Consider the following 25,156-nt stretch of genomic DNA (forward strand, 5'->3'; position numbering starts at 1 on the left):
CTGTTGCAAAACCAGGCAAATATCTAGATGAGCTGATGTACCCCCTGGAAGACCTCGGCGTACCCCCAGGAGTATGCATACCCCTGGCTGAGAACCACTGAGTTAGATGACAGCTGAGTGGTGACCCATCATGTCCAGCACTTCCATCTCACCCTGTAAGCCCCCTTCACCAGGAACCAAACTTGGGGTAATTCATCACCATCCGGGTGTTGCTTTGATGGGGGAACACCATAGAAATGCAGTTATTAATACTAGCAAAGATGCGAATAGGACCCAGGAGTCCTGGTTCCCCCGGCCCCATCTAATCCACTAGACCCCTCTCCCCTCCCACAGCTGAAGACAGAACCCCGGAGTCCTGGCTCTCCACCCCATGCACTAACCCACCAGGCTGCGCTGCCTGCACCCATCATTATCAGCAGACAGCTCCGTCCGTTGGGGAGCAGAGAGTTAACGCTGCATTTCCTGCAGCTCAGAGAAGCCGTGGGGACAGGCGGTGCAGGGAGCCAGTGTGGGGACTGTGGGGGGGAACGAGAAGGGACCCCTTTCTCTCCTGCCTCCTGCCCCATCCCCACGTGAGACCCTCAGGAGTTGGATCCAGCACAAGACCCAGCTTTCCCGGGCACCCGGTGCTGCCCATGGCTCTGGAGTGCCAGCCCCTGGGCACAGTATCTGTGCGCCTGCAGATTGGGCTGTCTCGAGAGTCATACATGCTGCCCCCAGAGGAGCTGCGTTATGGGCACCTGCGGCACCTGGCAGTAGAGCTGGTGGAGAGGAAGGTAATGGGGCTAAGCTGGAGGAGTGTCGAGAAGGGGCGCACAGGTGAAAGGGCCAGGATCCAGGGTGCGGGGATGGGAGGGGTCCCCAGAAGGAATCCCAGAGGCTGTGCCCAGATGCCAATGGTGGGTCACGGAGACACCAGGGGAGTTTGCTCAAAGTCTGACTAGTGCTTGGAATGTAGGGGAGCAGCTGCGGAACCCAGCAATGTCCTGATTTCCAGCCCCAGCTGCTCTAACTGTGAGTCCCCACTCCCCTCCCAGAGCCAGGGACAGAAACCTGAGAGTCCTGGCTTCCACCCGGCATGCTCTAACCACTAGGCTTCACTCCCTTGTCTCAGCTAGGAATAGAATCGAAGAGTCCTACCTTCCAGTACCTCTCCTGTTCTAACCACTAGACTTCACACCCCTCCCTGAGCTACGAATAGACCCCAGGCATCCTGCTCTCCCCTCCTCTAACCACTATTCCTCCTCCCCTCTTGATGCCTGGAGATTGATTTGCTGTTCTCCTAAAACAGATTAAATGAGGCACAGCCTGGGGGAAACAGTGGGCTGGAGACTGCGGTGTCCCAGAGGTAGGGTGGCAGATGGGAGTTGCTGGGCTGCCAGGCTTCAGGGGGCTCGCTCCCTGGGGAACCTCATGGCGCTCAGAGCCCTTGGACAGCACCCTTGGGAGCAGGGGGGGCACATGGGGTGGGTCAAGGGGCCTGATCTTACCAGGGGACCTGCAGACAGGATTCGAGGTCGGGGGGAAGATGATGTGACCCAAGTGTCGGATGACTGGGAGATGTAGAGCCCTGGTCCAGGTCCAAAGAGGGGACACCCTTAATATTATGGAGTGTGTGGAGGTCTCTGCCCCCCTGCTGTGGACCTACGCTCTCTCATTCACAGGAGGGTGGCTATTCAAAGGTTCCCTGGCTCCCCCGCATTTCCTTTGCCCCCTGCCCCCTCCCCGCCAGTTTCCATCTCAGGACAGCACAGGGAGCACTTGGGTGTGTGTGTGGGGGGTGCTGCAGCAGCCATGCTGAGTCAATCTTTCCGCTGTGGCTGGGGTCAGCGGGGCCCTGTGCTTCCTACCTGCACTCTGAGGGCCTGCCCTCTCCCCAGCTGCCCAGTCCCCCTGCACCGAGCAAGTGACAGAGGAAACCAGCAGAGCAGCTCGTTTCCGCTCCGTGCTCACTCATGGCATTGCAGGGGGGGCTCGTCTGTCTGCAGGGAGCGGGGAGTCTCATACAACTAGCCCTGTACAAACAGCCCCCCGCGCTCCGCCCCAGAGGTGACTGCATCTCAGCGCCAGGCAAGGGATCCCTGTATAAACACCCCATGCAGCCCAGCCCAGAAGCAGCTGCCTCTCAGCACCAGGTGCAGAAGCCTTGTGTACACAGCCACCATGTCTCACTCCAGAAGTGGCTGCATCTCAGCACCAGGCAAAGGAGCCTTGTGTAAACAGCCACTGCACCCCACCCTAGAGGCAGCTGCATCTCAGTGCCAAGCAAGGGATCCTTGTATAAACAGCTCCTGCACCCCACCCCAGAAGGGTCTGCATCTTGATGCTGGATGAGTGATCCCTGTATAAACAACCCCATGTCCCACCCCAGAAGCAGCTGCATTTTAGCTCAGTGCAGTTCCAGTGAGAACACACAGCATTTCTGCAACAATGCGAGCATTCGAGAAGTGCTACAGCAGTGGTTCTCAAACTTTTGTACTGGTGACCCCTTTCACATACCAAGCCTCTGAGTGCGACCCCCCCTTATAAATGAACAACACTTTTAAATATATTTAACACCACTATAAATGCTGGAGGCAAAGCAGGGTTTGGGGTGGAGGCTGACAGTTCGTGACCCCTCATGTAATAACCTCGCGACCTCCTGAGGGGTCCCGACCCCCAGTTTGAGAACCCCTGTGCTACAGGAATCCAGGAGGCTGGTGTTAGCGGTGGGACTCTATCTGTGCTCCCCTCCCTCTCCCAGTGTGTCACAAGCCCTGGCAGGCTCCGGACGCTGTGAAAGTTGTGGGCGCGGGGGATTGCCCAACCAGGGAATGGTGCTGGGAAGAGCTGGAGCCCGCAGCCTGGGAGCAGCAAAACCTGGAGCTAGAGTGAAGACTTCATGTCTATAATAACCAGGCCTGTTCCAGTCCCATCTTCCCCTGTGGGGAGGCGCTAATGTGAGCTCACAGGCCAACCTTTACCAGCTGAGAGCAGGCTGGGGCAGTGGGGGCGGGGGGAGGTTACTGTCTGTGTCCCCCATAATTCCCCAGAAAGAGCCCATGACTTCTGAGTTCTATGCCTGGCTCAGGAAGGGGAGTGGGATCTAATGGTTAGTGCAGACCAGGGGGGCCCAGGAGGCCTGGGTTCTAATGCCATCTCTCTCCTAGTTCCCTGAGTACGGCTTCCTGGGGGTGTCGGAGAAGATCATGCTGTTCCGGCACGACGCCGCGTCAGAGAATGTGCTGGAGCACTTGGGGCCAGACGGTGTTGTGCACCCTGGGGACCTGATTGAGGTCGTGCTGTCAGGTGAGACAGTCCTGGGGCACCAGAGCCTGTGGATGCCGAGCAGGGCCTGGAGGGGAAAGACCTCAGCTTCCCCTCCCTGCCCCATGTGAGCCAGCCAGTCTCCCATCCTGGGGCAGATCAGAACTGGCGCCCCCTAGAGGGGAAAGGCCCCTTGTCCCATTCCCCCATCCCACCCAGCCAGTCCCCGTGCCATAGGGGCAGATCGGAGCCAGCGGCCCACAGAGGGGCAGGCCCTGGACTCCCATGCTCCCTACCAAACCCACCCCCTCCTCACTCTTCTCTCTCCCCACAGCCTCAGTTTCTCTGGATTTCACTATCCGGCCTCATGTGCTGCTTGTTCACTCCTACAAGGCCCCGGCCTTCTGCGACTACTGTGGGGAGATGCTCTGGGGGCTGGTGCGCCAAGGGTTAAAGTGTCAAGGTATGGAGCAATCTGTGTCCACCCCTTCCTGTCCCCTCCCTGGGACTGACCCAGTCGCCTGACCCCAACCCTCTCCCGCTTCCTGGGTCCCTCTGGTGCCCATACCCCCATCTCTGCACCTGGCCCGATCCCCTGGGTCCCACTGGGCAGACAATGCTCCCTCCAGATCTCCTGGGTCCCTTTGGTACCCCTCTCCCCAGGCCTGGCTGAATTCCTCAGCCCTTTGCACACCAGTAGCCCCCTCCTTTCAGGCCTGCCCAATCTCCTGGAGCCCCTCTGGGGCTCCCACCCCCATGACCAGGGGACCCAGCTCCCCCCATTCCGGGCCTGGCAGGGGTCCCAGTCCTCACTCTCCCCTCCCCCCAGGCTGTGGGCTGAACTATCACAAGCGCTGTGCCTTCAAGATCCCCAACAACTGCCGCGGTGTGAGGAGGAGCCAGCTGGCCAGTCGCTCACTGGGTGCTACCACCAGCCCCAGGACCCCTGGCCTTGGCCAGACTGTGGGGGGCAGCCTGGAGGAGGTAGGAGCTGGGACCCACACAGCCAGGGGAAGTATTCCAGAGGGTGATGGCTCTTGGGTGTTGGGAAGGTCAAGGACTTCAGAGGCGATGGATACACCCTGCAAAGGAATACGATGTCTGCTCTAGCCACTACACCCACTCCTCCCCCAGAGCTGGATAGAACCCAGGAATCCTGGCTCCTAACCTCCTGCAGTGGTGGCTGGATAGGATGGGGAAGGCCAGGCAGAGACCCAGGATAAATCAGAATTGGGGATGGCTGGCAACTTGGCTGGGCCCCTGGAAAGTGGGGTGCAGTGAGGGACAGTGACAGTGCGGAGTTGGGGGGAGGGTGGGGACACTCACCACAGTCTAACATGGACTCTGGTTCCCCTGCAGATCAGTCAGTGGAAGTGGGGCCAGCAGACACAGGGCCCTGTGCTCATTGGCCGCCCGCTCTGGAAGGACTGGATGGATCTGAACCGGGTCAAGGTGCCACACACCTTCCAGGTCCACTCGTACACCCGGCCCACCGTGTGCCAGCACTGCAAGCGCCTGCTCAAGGGGCTCTTCCGCCAGGGGTTGCAGTGCAAAGGTACCAGCAGCTGGGACCATGCAGAGGACTGGGGTAAAGGGCTGACCCCGGGCTGGGACCCTGCCAGGACTGGGGTGAGGGGCCTGACCCTGGACTGGGATGCTGCTGGGATTGACCGCAGAGTCACTGTGGCCCCACTGGGGTGTAGGGGTACAGAACCTGGCAACCCAGCTTCGAGCTGAGCCCCCATTGCTTCCCCTTTCAGCACTGGAAGCTCCTTCTGATGGCATGTCCAAACAACCACCCCAGGGAGGTGCCCCCTTTGACTGCTGTCTGTTGACCCAGTGAGGCCTCCCTGCCCTGCAGGGGCCACTTATCAAGAGAACCCTGTACAGAGAGCTGGGAGTCACGGTCTCCGTGGCTTCTCCCCATCCTTCTGGGGCTGACAGGGAACCAGCAGAAACAGTCACACACGGCAGGGGAACCTACATCACGGGTACAAAGGGAGAAGTGTGGGGGATTCAGGGAACAGAGATAAAGGGGATGAGCTGCCTTTGCTGTAACCAATGCAGCAACACTGCCTGAGTCTGCAAAGAGCCTGAGCCAATTGCTCTGAGGAGGGAGCTACCCCCTTTGTCGCAGTTGGAGGTAGCACCCAGCCACACTGCTCCAGGGACCCCAGCAGGAAAGGGAGAGCTGGATCCCGGCTGGCCCGCTGCCCCACCCTGTCCCAGCCCTCAGCCTCTCTCCTCTCCCCACACAGACTGTAAATTCAACTGCCACAAGCGCTGCGAGCAGTTCGTGCCGGAAGAGTGTGTGGGGGAGGGCCTGGCCCCTGGCACAGCAGGTAAGGACGGGGCCGCATGGGGCAGGGAGGCAACATACCTAGCACTACCCCATTCTCAGCCCCAGCTCTGCCCCCTGCTCAGCTTGCCCACCGGGGAAGCCTGACCCCTCCCAGAGTGCCCCGCATGGCTATCCCACAATGCATTGGGCACAACCCAGTGACCCTGTCCGATCAGCATTAGGGCTCCACTGGGCCAGAAGCTCCACACCTCATTCCCCTCCCTGTGCTAGGGATAGAACCCAGGAGTCCTGATTCCCCCTTGGGCACAAACAGCACTTTCCTAAGGAGAGGGCCCAGAACGCTCCCTGCCCTGCCTCACCCCCAGCTTAGTCTCTCCCGCCCCCCACTCTCCTCCTGTCCCCAGCCCCACTCCCTCCCCACCCCACCCAGCCCCCCATACCCAGCCCTGAGCTCACCCCCTCCCAATCCCCCATACCCAGCCCTTACTCTCTTACACTGCCTCTGCACCCAGCCTCCTGCTTGCCCCCACACCCCACTCTGCTCCCAGCTCTGAGCTCTCACCCAGAGAGGTGTCAGGCTGAAGAGCACCATCCTCACCAGGGCCCAGGAAGTTCTGGGAGCCCCAGGCCCCGTCCTCTTTCTGTGTCTCCTCTGCTGCAGGCAGCACAAAAAGCCCAGACCCAAACTTCCCACCCTCCTGGGGGCTGGGGGTGCAGCACTGCAGAGGTAGGGAGGGTCAAGGAGGGGTACAGGGTCACCACACCCTCAGATTTGGCCTGGTCACCCCTCTGGCAGGACAGCCAGGCTCAATTTCCAATTCTAGTCAGGGGACAAGGGGTGGCCTGAGCCCTTCTTTGTTGTACCCCTGCTTCCAGCCCATCCGCTCTAACCATTAGCCACCACTCTGCTCCCAGAGCCAGGCATAGAACCCAGCAATCCTGGCGCCCAGTGGCCCCGCTCTAGTCCCTATCCCCCATCGTGTTTTCCCTGCTGGCCTTGCAGTAAGCAGGGTATCTCACTCTCTCCCTTCACCCACATAGATGGCGAGAGCCCAGAGTGCCCATCTAGCAAGCCAGAGCCAGTGGAAGGGGAGGCGGATGGGGAGGGCACCAGTGGGCACGGGCTGGCAGAGGACACAGAGGAGACAGAGCCCAACCCTGGGACTCTAGAGGCAGAGCTGCACACCAGCCTCAGGTAGGGACCCCCCCAAGGATGGGTGGTTGGGGTGGGATGGGGGGGCTGCGTGGTTCCCCAGCGCCTGCTGCTCTATAGTACAGAAGGGGAAGGGGATCTCCCATGGGGTCAGTGAACTCAGGAATCCTGGTTCCCAATCCCCGCTCTAACCACCAGACCTCACTCCCCTCCCAGAGATGGACATAGAACCCAGGAGTCCTGACCCCAGGGAGCCTGGTGGGTGGTGGAAGGCTGTGCCTTTGGGGGCAAGGGAGTCCAACATCTGAGTCCCTGTCTCTCCTGGCGCCAGCCCCTGTTTCAGTAGCTACATCCCCTTGATGCGGGTGGTGCAGTCCTGCCGGCACACCAAGAGGCGGCGCAGCGCCATACTGCTGGAGGGATGGATGGTGCATTTCACCAGCAGGGACCCCATGGTGAGTGCCCCGGCTGAGGACAGAGGGTGAGGTTACAGGAGGGTCAGGGGTGGAGCCACAGGAGATATGGGGTCAGGGGTGGAGCCTCAGGCAGGCTGGAATGGGGGGTGGAGTCAGAGGAGCATGGGAGGCAGGGGTCATGGATGGGCAGGGGGCGGTGTCACAAGGCAGAGTAACAGGATGGGGCATGGAGTGAGAGGGTGTCAGGGAGTGGGGCTTGCAGCTGGCCAGGGCTGGTTATGTGGGGATTGAGAGCAGGAGAGGGGGATTATTGGCCAGGCATTTCAGGGCAATGTTGGGGGGGGCAGCAGAGGTTTGGGTTGGGGGGCCTTGGGATGGGATGGGCATAAGCCCCCAGAATAACATCTCTGTGCCCCCCAGAGGAAGCGCCATTTCTGGGTGCTGGACAGTAAGAGCCTGAGCTTCTTCCACTGTGAGAGCGGAGGCAAGTTCTACAAGGTGAGGGGTCCGCTCTTCATCCCCTTCGCTGCATCCCATTCCCTACAGCACCCTGTTTCCCCTAAGCCCAAATCCAAAGCAGCCTGCACTCTCCCTGTGGCACCCCCCCTCCTGATTCCTCACCCCAGAGGAGCCCAGCCACTGTCCAATGGTCTTGCTCTTCCTGCAGGAGCTGCTGCTGTCTGAGATCCTCCAGATCCGCCCCTGGGAGGGGCTGACACCCCTGGCCCCCAGTGGGAGCCCCCCCTGCTTTGAGCTGGTGACGGAGGCCCTGGTGTACTACGTGGGCGAGCACAGCAGTGAGCGGGATCCAGGGCAGGTCTGGACGAGGGCGGAGGCTGGAAAGGCCTGGGCCAGGGCCATCCGCCAGGCCCTATGGCCTGTGAACCCCGAGCCCGATGGCTCTGTCCAGGAGCCCAGTGAGTACCATGGGGATCCCTCTATAGGCAGCCATGAGCCCCACCCCAGAGCCAGCTGCATCTCAGAGCTGGGTGAGGGATCATCCCTGATTCAACAGCCCCTATGCTGCACTGCAGAGCCAGCCAGACCTCAGTGTTGGGCAAGGAATCCTGTTAACAGCCTTCATGCCACACCTCAGTGTTGGGCAAGGAACCCCTGTGTTAACAGCCCCTGTGCCACACCCTAGTGCCAGCTGCATCTCAGTGCTGGGCAACTGTATCAACAGCCCCTGTGCCATACCCCAGAGACAGTTGCATCTCAGTACCAGGTGAGGGATCCCTGTATAAACATCCCTAGTGGCCATCTGAGAGGTGGCTGTCTCCTGCTCCCAGGATAACAGGGCAGGGGGTCTGAATGTCCCAGTCCCAGCTGGGCCAGGGTCTTCTCATGTCTCCATTTTGTCTTATCTCTGCAGATTCTGACTATGAGTCCCCAGATGACACGGTGAGTTGGAGAGGGTGGCACTGGGGAACCCTAGGAGTGGTGGGGTCCATGGTCTAGCACGGGGAAGGGGATGAGCAAACATGGGGGCTGGTATTGGGGTGAGGAAGCCAGGCATAAGGGTCGGCGGCGAGGTGGCAGTAGTGGGAGCATTAGGCCTGGTTTGTCAGGGATTTGCCCCTAGCGGGCACCATGCCTCAATCCCCCCAACTCTGTCCTTGTCCCTCACCCCAGGACATCAGCCGTTCCTATCAGATCTTCCCTGACGAGGTGCTGGGCGCTGGGCAGTTCGGGGTGGTGTACGGCGGTAGGTGCCTTCCCCTGCCCCTGCTCCCCAACTCCCATCCTGGCTCCCCTTTCCTGTGTCCCTCAATAGCTCCTCTCCCTCTTATCTGATCCCCCCCACCTCCCCTTGGGCACAGTCTGGGATCTGTTTGCATGTGCACCCCCCAGGGGCAAACGCGTTGACTACGGCCCCCCAGGTGCCGTAGCCATGCCCATCCCATCACTGCCATGCTTCCAGGAGCATGGTTTGCCCATTGCTCACCTGTGGTGTGCCAGTGCACATCTCCCCCCAGCCCTGCCACGCACCCCTCCTGCCCCAGCCCTGCCACACACCCCTCCCACCCCAGCCCTGCCTCCCCCTCTGCCCCCAGCCCTGCCACACACCCCTCCCGCCCCAGCCCTGCCTCCCTCTGCCCCCAGCCCTGCCACACACCCCTCCCGCCCCAGCCCTGCCTCCCCCTCTGCCCCCAGCCCTGCCACACACCCCTCCCGCCCCAGCCCTGCCTCCCCCTCTGCCCCCAAGCCCTGACACCACTGCCCTGCCCCCCAGGAAAGCACAGGAAATCTGGCCGGGACGTGGCCATCAAAGTCATCGACAAGCTGCGCTTCCCCCCCCGGCAGGAAAATCAGTTCCGCAATGAGGTCTCTATCCTGCAGGTGAGCCCCTGGGGATGGGAAACACAAGGACCCTGGTGGGAAAGGAGGGGTGTGTGGAAAAGGGGACCCTTGGGTGAGGGGAACATGGGGACTCCTCCATGGACATGTTTGGCTGCCTCTGCCCCCCAGACCCAGTGGGGGAAACAGGGCAATGGCTGGACAGGCAGCACTCCCTCCCTCAGTGCACTGGGGGCTTTGTTGGGGCCCTGCCCCCTGGAGGGAGCTCCAAGCCAGTCCAGCACCAGAGAAGGGCCTGCAGGGTGAGGTGCAGGTCTGAGTGGTAGGGAGGGTTCTTGGGCTGTGAGCAGGGTGTGGAGGATCCCCGTTCAGGGAGCTCCATCCTCTCCCCTGCCAGAGCCTGCACTCCCCCTGCGTGGTGCACCTGGAGTGCATGTTCGAGGGCCCTGCCCGGCTCTTCGTGGTGATGGAGCGACTGCGTGGCGACATGCTGGAAATGATCCTGTCCAGCGAGACTGGGCGGCTGCCCGAACCCCTTGCCAAGTTCCTCATTGCCCAGGTGGGTGCCCCAGCTCTCCCCGCCCCACGCCCTGCAGTGGCCTCACAGCAGATCGAGGAGGACCAAGCAAACCCTCCAGCCTGGTGCTCCCCACAGGTGTCCCCGTCGGGCATGTTAATGATGCTGCACCATCCATGATCACAGCATGCATACTACTCAGAGTCCTTGTGAAAATGTACACACCCACACACACTGCTCCCCCACGGCCCACCGCTCCTGTCCTGGCCCCCCAGCATGCTGCTCCCCTGTGGCACGCCATTCGCTCTCATGCACTGCCCCGCATCGCTGCTCATCCCCATCGTGCCCACCACTGTGGTCCTGTCACCATTGCATACCGCACCCAGGCTCACCGCTCAGCATGGTGGTATACTTGTGCACGTCAGCACTGCACATCACTGCAAGCTCCTCGCCATAACTGTGCACGTACACACACCATCCCATCACTGCTCCCCAATGCCTGGGTCGCGGTTCACACAGCACTCACCAGCGCATGTGAGCGTGCAACAGCCCCCATGCCACATCCAGTCTGCGCATGGACCTGTCAGGAACTCCCCCGCACATGGCAGGTAACCACCCCCTCCTGTGACGTTCCCCCTGTGCTTGCAGATCCTGTCTGCCCTGCGCCACCTGCACACCCGGAACATCGTGCACTGTGACCTCAAGCCAGAGAATGTGCTGCTGGCCTCGGATGAGCCCTACCCCCAGGTGGGACAATCCCTGCCCTGCCTCCCAGCCCACCTCCCTGGAGCCCTGCCCCTCCTGTTCTACCGCCTCATCCCTCTAGCCCCCTCTCCCTGAACACCCATCCTAGCTCGTGCCCCATTGCACCCACTCTCCCTTCCCCTTTCCGCCAAGACTCTATTACCAACCTGGGGCCGGACCAGACCTGGCACCCCCTAGAGGGGAGAGGCCCCTACCCCAAGCCATCTGGTCCCCCCAGAGTCAGGCCCCCTAGCAGGGAAATGCTCCATATTCCCCACCCTCATGCTAACCCCTCACCTCTCAGGTGAAGCTCTGTGACTTTGGCTTTGCCCGCATCATTGAGGAGTCGTCATTCCGGCGCTCAGTGGTGGGGACCCCAGCGTACCTGGCACCCGAAGTGCTGCGGCAACATGGCTACAACCGTGCCCTGGACATGTGGGCCGTGGGCGTCATCATCTACGTCAGCCTGAGCGGGACCTTCCCCTTCAACGAGGAGGAGGACGTCAACGATCAGATCAAGAATGCAGCCTTCATGTACCCCCGGCAGACCTGGGCCAGCATCTCCCTTGAGGGTGAGACCCTCCTACCCCGACCCTGCCCCCCCACCTCCAGACTGCAGCGTTCATGTACTCCCACCAGACCCGAGTCAACATCTTCCTTGAAGGGGAGACCTCCTGTCTCCCCCCACCACCCTATCACACTGCCCCCTTACCTCCAGACTGGCCATGTACCCCTGGCAGACCTGGGCCAGCATCTCCCTCGAGGGCGAGACCCTCTTCCCCCACCACCACCCTGCCCTGCCCTGCTCCGCTCCCCTGTGGCATGCCACTCGCAGCACATTACTCCTCCCACTGCCCCTGCACCTCCAGAGCATGGGCTGCATGTACCTGCAGCAGCCCTATGGCACCTCCAGGAAATTTGCCTGTTGCAGGCCTCTGGCAGCCAATGGCTGTGCTCCCTGGGGGAGGAGTTGGGGAGAGGTCTTGGCCTATGTAACCCCCTCCTTCTCTCCCAGCTGTCAGCCTCATCCACCAGCTGCTGCAGGTGAAGCTGAGGAAGCGACTGAGTGTGAACAAGGCGCTGAACCACCCCTGGCTGCAGGTACCTTCCCTCTACCCCCTCAATCCCTATTCACCCCACCCATATCCCTGCCTGCAGATACCTTCTGTCCCACAATCCACACCCCATAATATACCTCTTCCATCCCCTGGCACTGTGTAACTCCACATAAACTCCCTCCACCCTAGAACTCGACACCCTGCTCTCCCCTGCCCAGCTTCACCCCAGTCTCCAGTCCCTCCTCCCAACAGTAAACGGCTAACTCAACCGCCTCCCTAGCTCTCCCCATCCCCTGTAGATCCCTTCCTCAGTACATGGTGGACCCCTGATAGGAGGAGCCTGGACTCCCCACAGCACCTGTTGATGAGCTGTCTCCATCCCCCCCAGGATTTCCAGACCTGGCTGGCCCTGCGGGAGCTGGAGACCCGTGTGGGGCAGCGCTACCTCACCCATCCAAGTGACGACGCCCGCTGGAAGCGCCTCGCCCGTGAGCAGGGGCTGGCCTGGCCATCAGGGCTCACCACTCAGCCCAGCCTGGAGGAGGAAGGGGACAGCGACAATGCAGGCGAGGGAAGCTGAGCCCTCTCCCCAGGACTCACTGCTCATGGGAAAGGGGGAGGGGGGGCTGGGACCCCTTAACACCACATTGCCCCCATAAACTGATTTCCTCAAATTTAGCGCCATGTGGTCTGTGCAGGGTGTGCGCCCATCTTGCTGGAGCCTGTTCACACGTGGGGGGTGTCACAGGCTCAGATTCCCCTGCACAAATGCTTCCCTAGCTCAGACCCCCTCCAGCATGAAATCCCGCACTCTGAGCCACAGGTCCACCATGGTGCATGCCTCCCCTTCCTCACTGATCCTTTCCACCCTAGTATCCCCAGTCCACTGCTCCTTTATCAGCTTCCTTGCACATGAACACCACCTCCCAACCTTGCTGGCTCCAGATACTCATGGCTGGCAGGGAGTTCACAGCAGCTGCTCCACAGTTTCACTTTTATTTCAAAAGCACACAATTGGAGCCCCATCCCACCAGGCCGTAGTGCCCCCCTCAATGGGGCTGGGCCCTGCTGTCCTTGGGGAAAGGCAGGAGGTTGGTGGGGGTGGTGTGGTGTGAATCTGTCCATTGCCCCCAATCTGGGGACTCTTCTCTAACTGTCCAGCGGCAACCCCCCAGGATCCTCCAGCAGCGGGAAGCATCCTCATTCCCCCAATCACAGCTTCCTGTAAGCCCCCACGGTGAGGTCAAAAAGTTGGGGGTTATAGACCTGGCCCTGCTTGTCCAGCAGGAAGTAAAAGGGCCGCCCCTTGACCTTGAGGGGAATCATGGCAGGCACCTCCGAACGATGGGCCATGCAGGAGACCTGGCGCAGGGGCACTGTAAAAGACGAGCTCAGCCCGAAGGGGTAGTAGGTGCTGAGGGTCACATCCCGTCCCCCCTGGCGCAGCACAACCTGCCACACCGAGCGGCGTGAATACATGAAGCCGGCAGCCACGATCAGTGAACCTGGGATGGAGGAGAAAGAGAGGGTATGAAATGCCCAGATGCCATCCACCATACCCAGACTGGGCTAGCAGGGGGCTGTGGGTTGGAAGGCATTGGCAAAACTCGGGGGGGAAACCAAGGCTGGGATACCAGGGGGCCACAGATTAGAAATGAGGGACACCAGCAAGGCTGGGGGCACAGCCTCCCCATCTCCCAGCAGCAGGATTTGGCTCTGAGTTTCAGAAGCCTGAGTCCACTCAGCTGCTCCAGGTGGCCCAGGCCCAGCTGCGGGGTGGAACCAGGCTCGGGTCCCAGATCCCTCTTCCCCAGAGCAATGAACTGGACTCAGACCCAGCTCCCTGTCACCGACCACCCTCCCCGGGGCAGACTCTCTCCCTGCGGAGAGAGGGGAGAATCCCATTTCATGCTTCCCCAGGATGCAAGGACTGGAATCACCAGTTCCCCGCGCCTGAGTGCTGTCCTCCCCTAGACGCTGGGTGGGAAACCCCTGGCCCCCACACCCCTCTCTCCCCGGGGCCCGCTCCGGCTCGGGGGTCCCTGCCCCCACTCTCTCCCCGGGGCCCACTCCGGCTCGGGGCCCGCTCCCGGCTCTCACCCACGGTCAGACAGGACACGGTGAATCCGTAGCGCCACTTGTTGGAGGCCGGGTTGATCGAGGCCCCACCGGGCAGGGTGGGCGCGGGCCGGGCGCTGGCCGCGGGCCGCCCCGCGGGCCGCAGCGCGCTGAAGGCGAAGTGCGCCAGGTACGCCCAGAACGCGAACTGCCCCGCGCAGAACAGCCCGAGCAGGCGGAAGAAGCGGCCCCGCTCGTGCCGGAACAGCAGCAGGTCCCGGGGCACGTGCGTGTCCAGGGGGGACGCCCCGCGCGCCGGGCCTGCCAAGCGCCGCGCACCGCTGAGCCAGGCCCAGGGGCCCCCCGTCCCCCACGTGCAGCAGCGCAGTCCCCACAGCCGCAGCTGCCCGGCCCCCGCCATCTCTCCGCCGGAGCGCGGGGGCGCCTGGGACTTGTAGTCATCAAGACTTCTCTCAAATAGGAACCCGGTGCTTCTGTGTAGGGGCAGGAGGCTCCTCCCCCTTACCCACAGCGCCTTCTTACACTGGGGGATCGCTGTGCTGGGGGGGGGGGGGGAGCCACCCCGCCAGGACGGAATGTGGAGAGGGCTTGGAAGGGGGGAGGGACTGAGAGGAATGTAGAGAGGGGCTGGGGAAGCAACTGGGATGGGGGAGGGGGGAAGATGACCTGGAAGGGATGGTAGTGGTATTAGGGGGCAATATGGAGAGGGGGGACTGGCAGGGGGGAGTTGATGACAGGGACTGGAGGGGAATGTTGGAGGGAGGGGAGAGGGGGACTGGGCTGGGGAGAGGACCTGGAAGGGATGGTACTTCGATTGGGGGGCAACATGGAGAGGTGCTAGAGAAGGGACTGGGGAACAGGAGGGGATGTATCCAACAGAGCCTTCAGCCGAGATTCTAACAAACACCACTTTATTGAACACGCGGGTCCCAGCACATACAGCCACAGAGAAAGAGGGCAGTGGGGCCCAGTTCTGCCCTGCAACATTCTGCTTCAGCCCAAAGATTTAGGGGGTGACTGTACAGCACAGATGTACAAGCAGGAAGGAGTGCTGCAAGCACCGCTGGCAGCTCCTCGAGGGCGAAGGCAGTACCTTCCCCCTGGGTGCAGGAAAACCCCTGGTGCCTGCTACTCCAGAGCTGCCCTGGCACATAGGAATCTTGCAGCCCCACACTCTGCCCCTAGCTCCAGGGTGGGGAATAGGGGAGAGCATAGCCAATGACAACCCCATTGCTCCTTAGCTGAGAGCACCAACCGCTCCAGATCCCACACAACCCCACAATCCCATCAGCACCCTAAGGGAAGCCATGTCATCTTCCTGGGGCTGTGCCCCATGTACCCACACAGTAGCTGCTGCAATAGAGAGCAGGCAGGTTGCAAAGGCCTGCCAGGACCTGGCAGCTCCTCTGTCCATCTCTCAATCTCAGCATGCAGGAGGCATGTTCTCAGGAAGACGGCTCCAGAGCCCTTGGGACTGCCTTTCCCCAGAGAAGAGTACAAGTCCATTTGGGGGGTGGGGGGTGCTAGGGACTGTGACCACCACAGGGTTGAAGTCTGAGGGCAACTTGGCTCATCTGCTAGGAAAGCACAGGGCCTGTAAGCGGTACACCTAGCCCAACTCACTGAAGCCACTCACAAGACTGCTTGTTTTAAAACATACCAAAAAAAAAAAAAAAAAAGTCATTTTCCCCCTACCGGCCAAAAGCCTGAGGGGAAGGATTCTGGCTCTGTCCTCCAAGCTTCTGGGTGCCCCAGCAACACCTGCTTCTCAGTCTTGCTTCCACTGCCGCTGGAAACGGCTGGGGCTGAAGGCAGGGCAGCATGGCCAGAACCGTCTGTATCACCCCTGGCTCCGTGGGCCTGCTGCAGGGGCTCCCCCTTCAGAGTCCAAGCCCCATGGTTGCTCCCAGCGATGAGCCCCCACCTTTGTTATTTTAAACTTTCATTTATTTACAAAAACTGTCATGGAAAATAAAACATCAGTGGTGGGGGAACTGCAGGGTCGCTGCTCACTTGAGAAATGCCACGTCTGGGATCTTCCCCTCCGTCTGAAAGAGACAAGGAACCAGTCATTGGGACTCTGGGCATTGCAACGCCCCCATTGCCCAGGGAGAGGCTGCATAGAACCCCTGCATCCAAGCCCCCCACCAATCTACTAGACCCCACTCCTCTCCCAGAGCCAGGGATAGTGTTGACACAGGAGTCCTGACTCCTAGCCCAGTGCCTTCTCCACAAGACTGTCCTTTCCTGTGCCTATGAGGTGCCTGGGAGCAGAGAATGATGGAGCCAGGCCCCCAGAGGAAGGCATCCCTAGGAAAAAAGATCCTTGTGGGGATAGAGAGGGATCAAGGCATCCAAGGTGGCTCCTGGCCCCATCCCACCCTCAATCTCTGAGCACTGAGGCCACTGGTGGGGAATGAACATGCCCGTGGCTCCTCCCCTCTCCCTCGCTGTTGCAGGATTCTGACCCCAGGCCCCAGGGATGGAGTCAGGCCCAGGCACTGGCTCACCTTGAGCTGGGTGAAAACCTGGGCTGCCTGGCTGTAGTCCCAGTCGTTGTCCTGGAGGCACCTAGGGCAGAGGGACACTGTCAGCGAGCAAGTGATGGGCGATGGGGCAGCATCAACCCTCCCCACAACCTTCCCCAGGGCCTACTTACTTTTGGGACCACTCGACATTCATGCCAGACTGCATGGCGAAGGCCTGTAGCATCTCCTGCTGCTCAGCTGACAGCGTGGGCACAGGGCTGGACGAGGGCGTGGGTGCTGGCATCACGAAGGCCTTGCGGATCTCTTCCGTGTTCGCTTTGCGCACAAACAGCTGGTCGTTCACGATGCACAGCCTGAGGGGGTAGGGAGAATGAGGCACTGATGGGGGATCCTCATCCATTCCTTCCCCCAGAGCCTGGGGGCACAGGGGATCCACATCCATCCCCCACTTAGAGCCCACATGAGGGGGAAGATCTCTCCTCCACCCCACCCCACCCCCACACACACAGCCTAAAAGGAGGGGAGGGGCACTAGGGGGATTTCTCCCCCCAGAACTGAGGAGGGGAATGTGGGGATTCCCATTCCCCCCTCCACACCCTGGGGTGAGGATAAAGGATCTCCATACATTTCCCCCTCTCCCACTTCCTGGGAGAGATGGGAAGGTACTAAATAGGGGGAACCCCCTCCATTGGTCCACCTGCCATACACATACACAGGAAGGGTAAGGCACTGCTGGGGGGAATCCCATCCATCTCCCCGCCGGGCATGTGGGGGGAGGGATAGGCTATCGACCTGTGTTCTACCCGTGCACATCCAAGGGGATACCGCTGCCCCCCCCCGGGGTTCTGTCCCCAGCGTCCCCTTCCCCCACTTACCCTGTGATACCAGCCGGCACAGCAATGAACATACGGGTGAAGCCTCTCACCACATCCCGGGACTTGCCATCCACTGCACACAGAGAGAACAGAGCCCAGTGAGGTGGGTATGGGGAAAGGGGTCTGCCATAGGGGTGAGGGGGTTTTAGCAAGGAGAGGTGCAGGGAGGAGCTTGGAAATGGAGGGTAGGGGGCTTCTGGACACTCACCTTCCTTGAAGACTCCATGGACAGCAAAGCACAGCAGGGTGTTCTGCAATATAAGAGGGGGTCGTGTCACTGAACTGCCACCCCCCTCACCATGCCCATGGCCCAGGGGACCTGCCAACGCTGCCCCCCACTGCCCGACCACTCCCCCTCTTTCCCCCACACTGCCCCCAGGGGCACTCTCTCGCCCCACCTCACAGCACAGCTCGCCCTGCCCTCAAGGTGGGGGCACTCTCCCCCACCTCCCATCCCTCCCACCTCACTGCACAGCCTGTCCTGCCCCCAAGGTGGAGACATTTCCCCCCACCCCTCAACCCCCCATCACAGCACAGCCCACCCGGCCCCCGGGACAGAGGCACTCACCGTCTGTGCACAGACATCCACCACAAAGGAGTTAATGTCATGCTGGGTCTTGGGCAGCTCGTTGAGGAAGGCCACCACGTTCAGCCTCGTATGCTTGAGCAGTTTGAAGCGCAGGGCTGGAGGGAGGAGGGGGAGGTGAGACCCCACCCAGCCTGACAACCCAGTCACAGCACCACAACCTCAGGTCTGCCCTGCACAGAAACCCAGACCTGGAGTCTGCAGAGAGTCTGAGCTGGTCACTTGAGGGAGGGGCGGGGAAACTACCCTGAGTGTAACCAATGCAAAAACGCTGCCTCAGTCTGAACAGCCAGAGCTGATCCTTCAAACAGGGGCTAGAGCTGCCTCTAGTGTAACTGACCCAGTGATGCTGCCTCAGTCTGTAGAGAGCCTGAGCTGATCACTCCTAGAGGGGAGTGCTGTTTTGAGTGTGATCGATGCAGCCCCCTAGCACTTACTGGGGTCCTTGAGTTTCTTCACATTCCTGCTGCCCTTGAAGTATTCACTCAGGATGCTCCTGTTGAGAAGAAATGCCCAGTGAGTAGCTGGAGAACAGTACCCTGTAGCTCCTGCCCCATCAGCCCCACAGGAAAATGCAATGGAAACCTTCCTCTTACCCGGCTCTTAGCCTCTCCCTGAACTTCACAAATGGGAACAGAGGCAGTCTCACCCTACTGGGCAGGGGAGGGGTGAGCCCCATTTAACAGAGAAAAAACAGGGCACAGAGAAGGGAAGGGAGTTGCCTGAGGAGACACCGTGAGTTGGGGTCAAGCCAGAAATAGAACCCAGAGTCCAGGCTTCCAGCCCCCTGCTCTAGCCAGAAGACACCATTCACCTATGAGAGCTGGGAATAGTACCCAAGAATCCTGACTCCCAGCCCCCCACCCCCATAGACCTCACAGCCCTCCTGTGCTGGGGATAAAACTCAGGCGTCCGAATTCTCAGCCCTGCGGTCCCTTGGGAGGGCAGTGACTAACCCCTAGTGGACGCACCTGGAGGGGTTCTGCGAGAGGAATGGGATGCTGAGGGAACAGCAGGCCCCATCGTGATAGGCATCCAGCAGCCCCTGCCTGTCGCCAGAGTCATATACAGAGTAATACCTGCCAGGGAGAGAGAGCGTTAGCAAAGGGAAGCTGTGCTGCTAGGACACTATCCCTGCCCCAGAGCTCTCCCCACACCTGAATGCCCTATGCCCTGGACTCTGGAACAACATGACCCATATGCCCCCTCCCCATACATCCCCCTCCTTTCTAGCTCCCAAAATAACTCATCCCCCCACATCAAGGTACTTACTGCTGCAGGAAGCGCAGCACCAGCACCTTGAGGTCATCCGAGCCGAAGTAGCTGCCCTGTGGGTCAGAGAATGCTCCAGTTAGTACCCTGGCTCGGAGCCCTTCCCCCCAAAACACCCCTGCCCCAGGGCTTGCCCTGCTGGCAGAGCGGTTAGTGCCCTGGCTCACAGTCCATCCCTTCTCCACACCCCAAGAGTGCCTTCCCCAGCCCAGCACCAGGGCCTCATCTGCTGGCAGAGCGATTAGTGTCCTAGATTAAAATCCCCCACTCCCTGGTCCCTTTACCTTGCAGGGGGGGAGGGTGGTGGGTGCTTCCACATCAAAAACAATAGGAGGGGGGAGCTCATGGCCGTCCTGCAGAGAGGCAAAGGTAGAGCAGTGAGCAGAGAGTGCCCCAGCAATGGGTCCTGAACAGGGCAGCCCAAGTTAGCGCAAATCACTCACCAAGCGCAGAAGCTTCGGGAACCGCAGTCGGATGGAGCTGTCAAAAATGGGACATGAATCAGTGAGGCAGCGGGGCCAGCCTGGCCCCCATGGGGCCTCCTTCCCTCCCGGACCCCACCCAGCACTTTGGACCCACCCCCCCATGCCCTTGGCATTGACTCTGCAGGCCACAGAACAGGGCTGTCCCTGTGCCCACCACACTCCCCTTACCCAATGCAGCACCCCCTTCTCACCCCAGCAGGGCAGAAACCCAGCGCTGAGGGGCTGGGTGGCAGGGACAGAGCAGATGCCCCAAGATTCTTCACTAAGGTGGGGAGGGAAAGAGACCAGGGCTTTACTACATCTTCCCCCTCCAGATCTTGGAGCCTTGGCAGATTTACAGGCCCAGGAACACTATGGGGCTGGTGCCACATGGCTGAAGGGCTCCACACTTACCTGGCTCTTACTCACCTATGCGGCTATTCTCCAGTGAGGAGAGGGTGGGGGTGGGGGTGGGGAGGGGAAGACAAGGGCAGGATGGCAGGGGGAGAGGACATGGATTCCCACTGATCATGGAGTCGCCGTCATTGCAACCAACTTACAGCTGGGGGAAGCTTCCTGCATCAAGGCCCAGATCTAATTAATGTCCATGCCATGGCACGCAGGGCAGGAACGACAGAGGAGAGGGATGCAATGGCACAGAGGAAAGGAGGACAGAACAGGAGGAAAGAGGGATCTGGGAGCCCAGGAGCAGAGCCTCTTCCTGCCCTGCATGGCTCCTCACACCTACCCCAGACGCATTGGTGATGCAGAGGCTCGAGGGAGACTCGCTCTGGGAGAACACAGCATTCTGGTCAATGGAAAGCCCGGGCCTCCTGCTCCTGCTCCTGCTCAGAGCCAGTCCTAGCCACGCCTGCTGCCATGGCAGGACCTGGGGCCACTGATGGGCTTGTGTGCAGCTGCTCACCGAGAGCACGAGAGAACAACGTAGCATGTGCCAGGCCCTTACACCAGGAAGGACCCCTCTGCGCTGACCGCTGTGCGGTCTAGTTTGGCCACTGCACGGCTGTGCCTGTCTTAGGTTGTTCCTTCCGTGAGGAATCTTACCCGTCTCTGGCTAGCCAGCCATCGTTGAGGGCCAAACAGCGGACGCAGGGACTGGCAATCACAGCAGCTCCGGAAGTGCTAGGTGCAGAGCGATATGGGGGGGCATCCCCCTAAACATCCATCAGGGGGCAGAGACAACAAGCCCCTCCTGTGTGCGACTGGGGAGAGCAGGTGGGGACAGTGGCTCTCCCACGGCCAATGTGGGAACAGGGATACTAGAAGAGGCTGTGCATCCTGGAGTCCCAGTGCCCAGGGTGAGGGAGGAGGAATGGGGAGAGAGGGGGAGAGGAAAGCAGTGTACAGGCAGAGTCTAGCTGTTACTTTAGGGGAGCAGAGTGCATTGTGGGGAAAGGGAACAGGGCTCCGAACTGGCTGAAATAAAAACCACATCATCAGCCATGCAGCAGTCAGGTCCCATGCGCCCAGGGGGGCCCAGAGCCTCAGCACAACCAGAGAGGGATGCAGGGAGACAGACACCGTCACTAGGGCCACTGGCAAGAGGAGCCGGGATCCAGCTCCCAGCAAGGAGATGGCATCTTCGTTCTACTGCATTGTCCCCCACCAGGCGGGAGAGGCCAAGTGATTGGGGCCAGGCGATCCACAGGCCCCAGAGGCTGCCACTGACCTGACGTAGCTGGACTGGTCCCGGAAATTGTTGCACAGAGGGTTTCCATCCAACCATAACTCCTCCAGCTTGAGCCCCTTCACCTTGTCCAGCTCGCACTCAGACTTCAGCTGTGGCAGGGAAAAAGAGCAGAGGGGCAGAGCATGAGCGCAAGGCCGCAGAGGAGTGGCCGGACCGGGGATGGTGGCGGCGCCTACCTCATTGCGGGTCAGATTGAGGATCTTGAGATTGGTGGCTTTCTGGGCCAGCTCCGCCAGGTCATCCAGCTGGTACAGCTTGTTGCTGGTGAGATTCAGTGAGAGCAGCTGCAATTGCAGAGGGGACAGAGGGTCAGAGGAGAGTCCAAGGCAGGGCTACCCATCCCCAGTTTGGTGGCAGGGCACTGAGTGCCCAGACCGAGGTTCCAGGAAGCCTGCCCCCAGCTCACCTCCGGGATGTTCTCTTCAATGATCTGCAGCACGGCCTGCATGCAGTTCCGCCGGTTCAGCACCACATCAATGTTCTGTGCCACCAGGTCTGGAAGAAACACACAGACTGAGCACCCTACACCAAGGCCCCACCCGCTCCCTCAACACCACTTCCTCGGTACCAGCCCCCCACATCTGCCAGGAGAACACGCACCTGGGTCCGTGCGAAGGTTCTTCAGGTCCAGGGCCTGCTGGGACCCGTCGTATCTCTTACTCATGGTGACCTGAAAGCACAGAGACCATGGGTTAGAGGGAACTGGCTGCAAAACCCTGCAGAGCCCAGTGGGGGCACAATAGAGCTACCCTGCACCACTCACTTTCAGCTGCTCAATCTCCTCTGGCTTCAGCTCCTTCTGGATAGACTGGGGTGGAGATGAGTGGTTGACAATTAGCACCACCTGGAACAGAGGCAAGCTGAGTCACAGAGGGGCAAGAGCCAACGCTGGACAGGAAGCCCATGTCAGGGTACTGGTAGGGTGGATGGGGGGTGCCACAGAGGGGGCCCATGCAGGGCAGAGATGTGTCTGTCAGGCTATGTGAGGACCGGACACAGGACGTGTTCCCATGCTAATCCAGCCAGAAGAGCAGAGACCTGGCCAGGCCCAAGGGGTCCCCCAGGGAAAGGAAGGCACAAGGCCAGTTCTAGGCATTACATCCCTCCCTCACCATGGGGGTCTTTCCAGCCAGGTGCCAAACACAGAATGGCCCAGGGGAGGGAGAATCATACCTTGTAATTGTCTCGATCTGTGATCTTGCGGGACAGCTGCTTGAGCGCATTGGCTGTCGTCATGTCCTCAATATAGAAGTAGGCCCGGCTTTGGTCGTAGTGGAACTGAGGGGAGAAGACAAGCAAGTCAGGGAGCCCTGGTATCCCCGCCCTGTGAGGAAGAACCTGGCTGAGCTACGCCTGCCTACAGGCATTCCCATCCCCGCAGCTCCACTAGGGAAGCTGAGGCACAGGGAGACTGACTCACCCAAGCCGGCATAGCAAGTCTGTACCAGAGCCAGGAAGAGCACCCAGAAGTCTGGCCTAACTACTAGTGCCCCCCTGCTACAACCACTAGACTCTACTTCCCTCCCAGAATTAGTAATTGAAACCCTGCCCCCTCCCCCGCCGCTCTAACTCAATAGACTCCATTTCCCTCCCAGAAACTGGGATAGAACCCAGGAGTGCTGACTCTGTTTCCCTGCTCACAGCCTGCATGACATCTCAATGCAGCTCTCACCTCCACTGGAGTAAAAGGGACACTGGACAAGTTCTGGAGCGAGCTCAGAAGCCATGACTTGTCATACTTCTTTCCATAAGGAATCTAGGAAAAAAAGGCACTTGTAAGTAGCATGTCAGTAAGCTGGCAGCAAACTATGGGGCTGGGAGCTAGGGAGGTCTTAGGGAGTAGCCCTGTGTGTTAGGAATCAGGAGCATCAACCAATGAGCAACAGGGTCCTTCCCCACTGCCCAGGGAGCTGCCTGCTGGTCAGACACCTGGCAGCCAGGCTGGACATTATGCCCCCTTCACAAACTGAGTCAGAGGGGCAGGACGGCAAGGTGACCTGCAAGGGATGTGCCTTGGGTTACCAGGATGTGCCAGGGCTGTGGCGTAGAGGCTTGGCCAAATTCCCTGTTCCCTCCCTCACCCTCCAGCACTCACTGTGACCTTGTACCACCTCCTCCGGCTGCTGTTGCGGCTGGCACTGGCACTGCCACTCCGGTCCTGGGGCGTGAGATCTCGTTTCACTGTGACATGGATGTTGGTGGCACTTCCCCGGCCCCTGCTGTGCCAGTCATCACCTCGCCTATTCAGCCGTGGCCCATAGGGAGCGCTGGGAAGCAGAGGAACACGAGCACGTAGCATTAAAGATGGGGGGGGTGGGGGGAGATACCTTGAAAGCTAAAGGGAACCAGAAACACCTGACTGAACCTTGTGGTCATTGCTGCATTGGAATAAAATCTCTGCAGCAACCTCCAGACATGGAGGCCCTATTTATCCACAGCACAGTGACAGCGCAGCTTTCCCCTGCTCCCCAATCAAGAGTTGGAGTGGTGTTGGTGCCCCCTGGAGAAAAAGGCCCCAGATCCCATTCCCTGCCTCCCTGAGCCAACCAGTCCCCTCCCCTTGGAGCCTGACTGAAACTGGCATCCCCTAGAAGGCACCCCACCACCTTGAGCCACTCCATCACACACAATGCCCAACGGCACCTCTCACTCACTATCTGGTTCGAAGACTGTCATGGGCATCGCTCATGGGAACATCTCCATCGCCCTCCTCCAGCTGACCAGAAGGGCTGAGACCTGCTACACCCCGGTTCCACGAGCGGTGGTTCCCCTCACTGTACATCTTGCCTCGGAACGGTCCCCGACCTTTCCTTCTCCTCCCAGCGAAGCCCCCACCACCACCTGTGCCGCCCACACGGTCATCATGTTCTGTGCAGAGGGGCAGAAGGAACATCAGACACCATCCAAGGACTTCCCTCTTTGAATGCTTGACACATGGCAAACTGCCTACACTAACCCCCTAACCCTCCTGTCGCCTCCACCTCTTTCCCAGTCCATTCCACAGGGATCCCAACACCCCCCAGCATTTCCACTGCACCCATCCCCCCAGAGCCCCTCATCACCCTGCCCTCCCCCCAAGCTGGGCTGGGAGATAGGGAACAGGGACTCCCCAGGAAATAGGGATGCCCGAACTAGATCACAACAGAGACAGCCTCCAGCCAGCATCCCCTCCGCACTCCGCAGGCCCACCCCGAGACTGCACAGACCCCCCAGAACGCACCCCCAAAGCCCCGCCCTCCAACCCTCTCCCCTCCAGACCCCGAAGGCCCCGCCCCCTCAGAGGCCCCTCCACAAGCCCCACCCTCCAACCTTCTCCCCTCCAAACCCCAAATGCGCCACCCCGCAGCCACCTCTACCAGCACCGCCCTCAAGCCCTCTCCCCACCCGACCCCACGGCTCCGCCCTCCCAAACGCCACCCCCAAGAGCTCCCAAAGGCCTCAGCCACAGCCCCTCCCGCCTGCCCGCGTCACCCAGCCCCCTCACCACTGTACCCCCCTTTCCCTTCCTCCGCCATCGAGGGGGGGGGCTCCGCGCACCGCTGCTGGGCGGGGGAGGGGAAGGATAATCTCGCTAGTTAGCCGAGCGGAGGGAACCAGGCAACGATTCCACCGCTCGGCTCCGATCCGCTGCCCAAGCGCATGCGTAAACAGCCTCTCCGGAAGGTGCGCATGCGGTGGGCGGCCCGACTGAAGGCATAGCGCATGCGTAATTCAGCAGCGTCAGACGCTTTCTGATGGGGGAAGTTACGCGTGCGCTGAATTCCACCTCCCCCTATTTGTTCCCGAAGAGGTGGAGACACTACGCATGCTCAGAAAAGCCGACGCTCAACGCGACTCAGAACGCTGCGCTGCGCATGCCCACAAAAGCCCCCTCTCTTTCCTTTCTGTAGTATCAGCTGCTGCTGGAAGGAGGGATTTTTAGGGACAGAGCTTCGCCTGTCGTACG

General features: G+C 60.5%; 3 protein-coding genes across 4 annotated transcripts; 1 reads left to right on the top strand and 2 right to left on the bottom strand.

The window, feature by feature from the left end:
* The first annotated feature begins 470 nt into the window (after positions 1–470).
* LOC102940559 (serine/threonine-protein kinase D3) lies at positions 471–12,437 on the top strand. Its single transcript, XM_007070421.4, has 18 exons — positions 471–776; positions 3,150–3,288; positions 3,581–3,709; positions 4,076–4,230; positions 4,606–4,801; positions 5,505–5,588; positions 6,590–6,743; positions 7,033–7,156; positions 7,538–7,615; positions 7,785–8,034; positions 8,490–8,518; positions 8,750–8,822; positions 9,351–9,457; positions 9,813–9,974; positions 10,581–10,679; positions 10,981–11,248; positions 11,692–11,777; positions 12,123–12,437. The coding sequence occupies exons 1-18, from the start codon at positions 636–638 to the stop codon at positions 12,312–12,314; spliced, it is 2,466 nt and encodes an 821-aa protein (XP_007070483.3). The 5' UTR covers positions 471–635; the 3' UTR covers positions 12,315–12,437.
* A 279-nt stretch (positions 12,438–12,716) lies between these two features.
* On the bottom strand, positions 12,717–14,239 carry TMEM223 (transmembrane protein 223). The gene is made up of 2 exons (XM_037903395.2): positions 13,835–14,239; positions 12,717–13,239 (listed from the first exon to the last, which is right to left on the bottom strand). The coding sequence occupies exons 1-2, from the start codon at positions 14,211–14,213 to the stop codon at positions 12,947–12,949; spliced, it is 672 nt and encodes a 223-aa protein (XP_037759323.1). The 5' UTR covers positions 14,214–14,239; the 3' UTR covers positions 12,717–12,946.
* A 468-nt stretch (positions 14,240–14,707) lies between these two features.
* Positions 14,708–24,962, bottom strand: NXF1 (nuclear RNA export factor 1). 2 transcript variants are annotated; one of them, XM_037903392.2, is made up of 21 exons: positions 24,695–24,962; positions 23,865–24,078; positions 23,306–23,477; positions 22,883–22,966; positions 22,384–22,488; positions 21,974–22,054; positions 21,811–21,880; positions 21,617–21,705; positions 21,387–21,494; positions 21,190–21,299; positions 19,479–19,515; positions 19,320–19,388; positions 19,036–19,091; positions 18,735–18,842; positions 18,201–18,259; positions 17,746–17,861; positions 17,386–17,428; positions 17,178–17,250; positions 16,473–16,655; positions 16,324–16,384; positions 14,708–15,861 (listed from the first exon to the last, which is right to left on the bottom strand). In XM_037903392.2, the coding sequence occupies exons 1-21, from the start codon at positions 24,723–24,725 to the stop codon at positions 15,823–15,825; spliced, it is 1,908 nt and encodes a 635-aa protein (XP_037759320.1). In that variant the 5' UTR covers positions 24,726–24,962; the 3' UTR covers positions 14,708–15,822. The 2 variants fall into 2 exon arrangements, with proteins under 2 accessions (XP_037759320.1, XP_037759321.1); XM_037903393.2 differs by having other exon boundaries at positions 23,312–23,477; positions 24,695–24,881.
* Between the last annotated feature and the right edge of the window lie 194 nt (positions 24,963–25,156).

The sequence above is a fragment of the Chelonia mydas genome, chromosome 7 (assembly GCF_015237465.2).
Source record: "Chelonia mydas isolate rCheMyd1 chromosome 7, rCheMyd1.pri.v2, whole genome shotgun sequence".
NCBI classification, from domain to species: Eukaryota; Metazoa; Chordata; order Testudines; family Cheloniidae; genus Chelonia; species Chelonia mydas.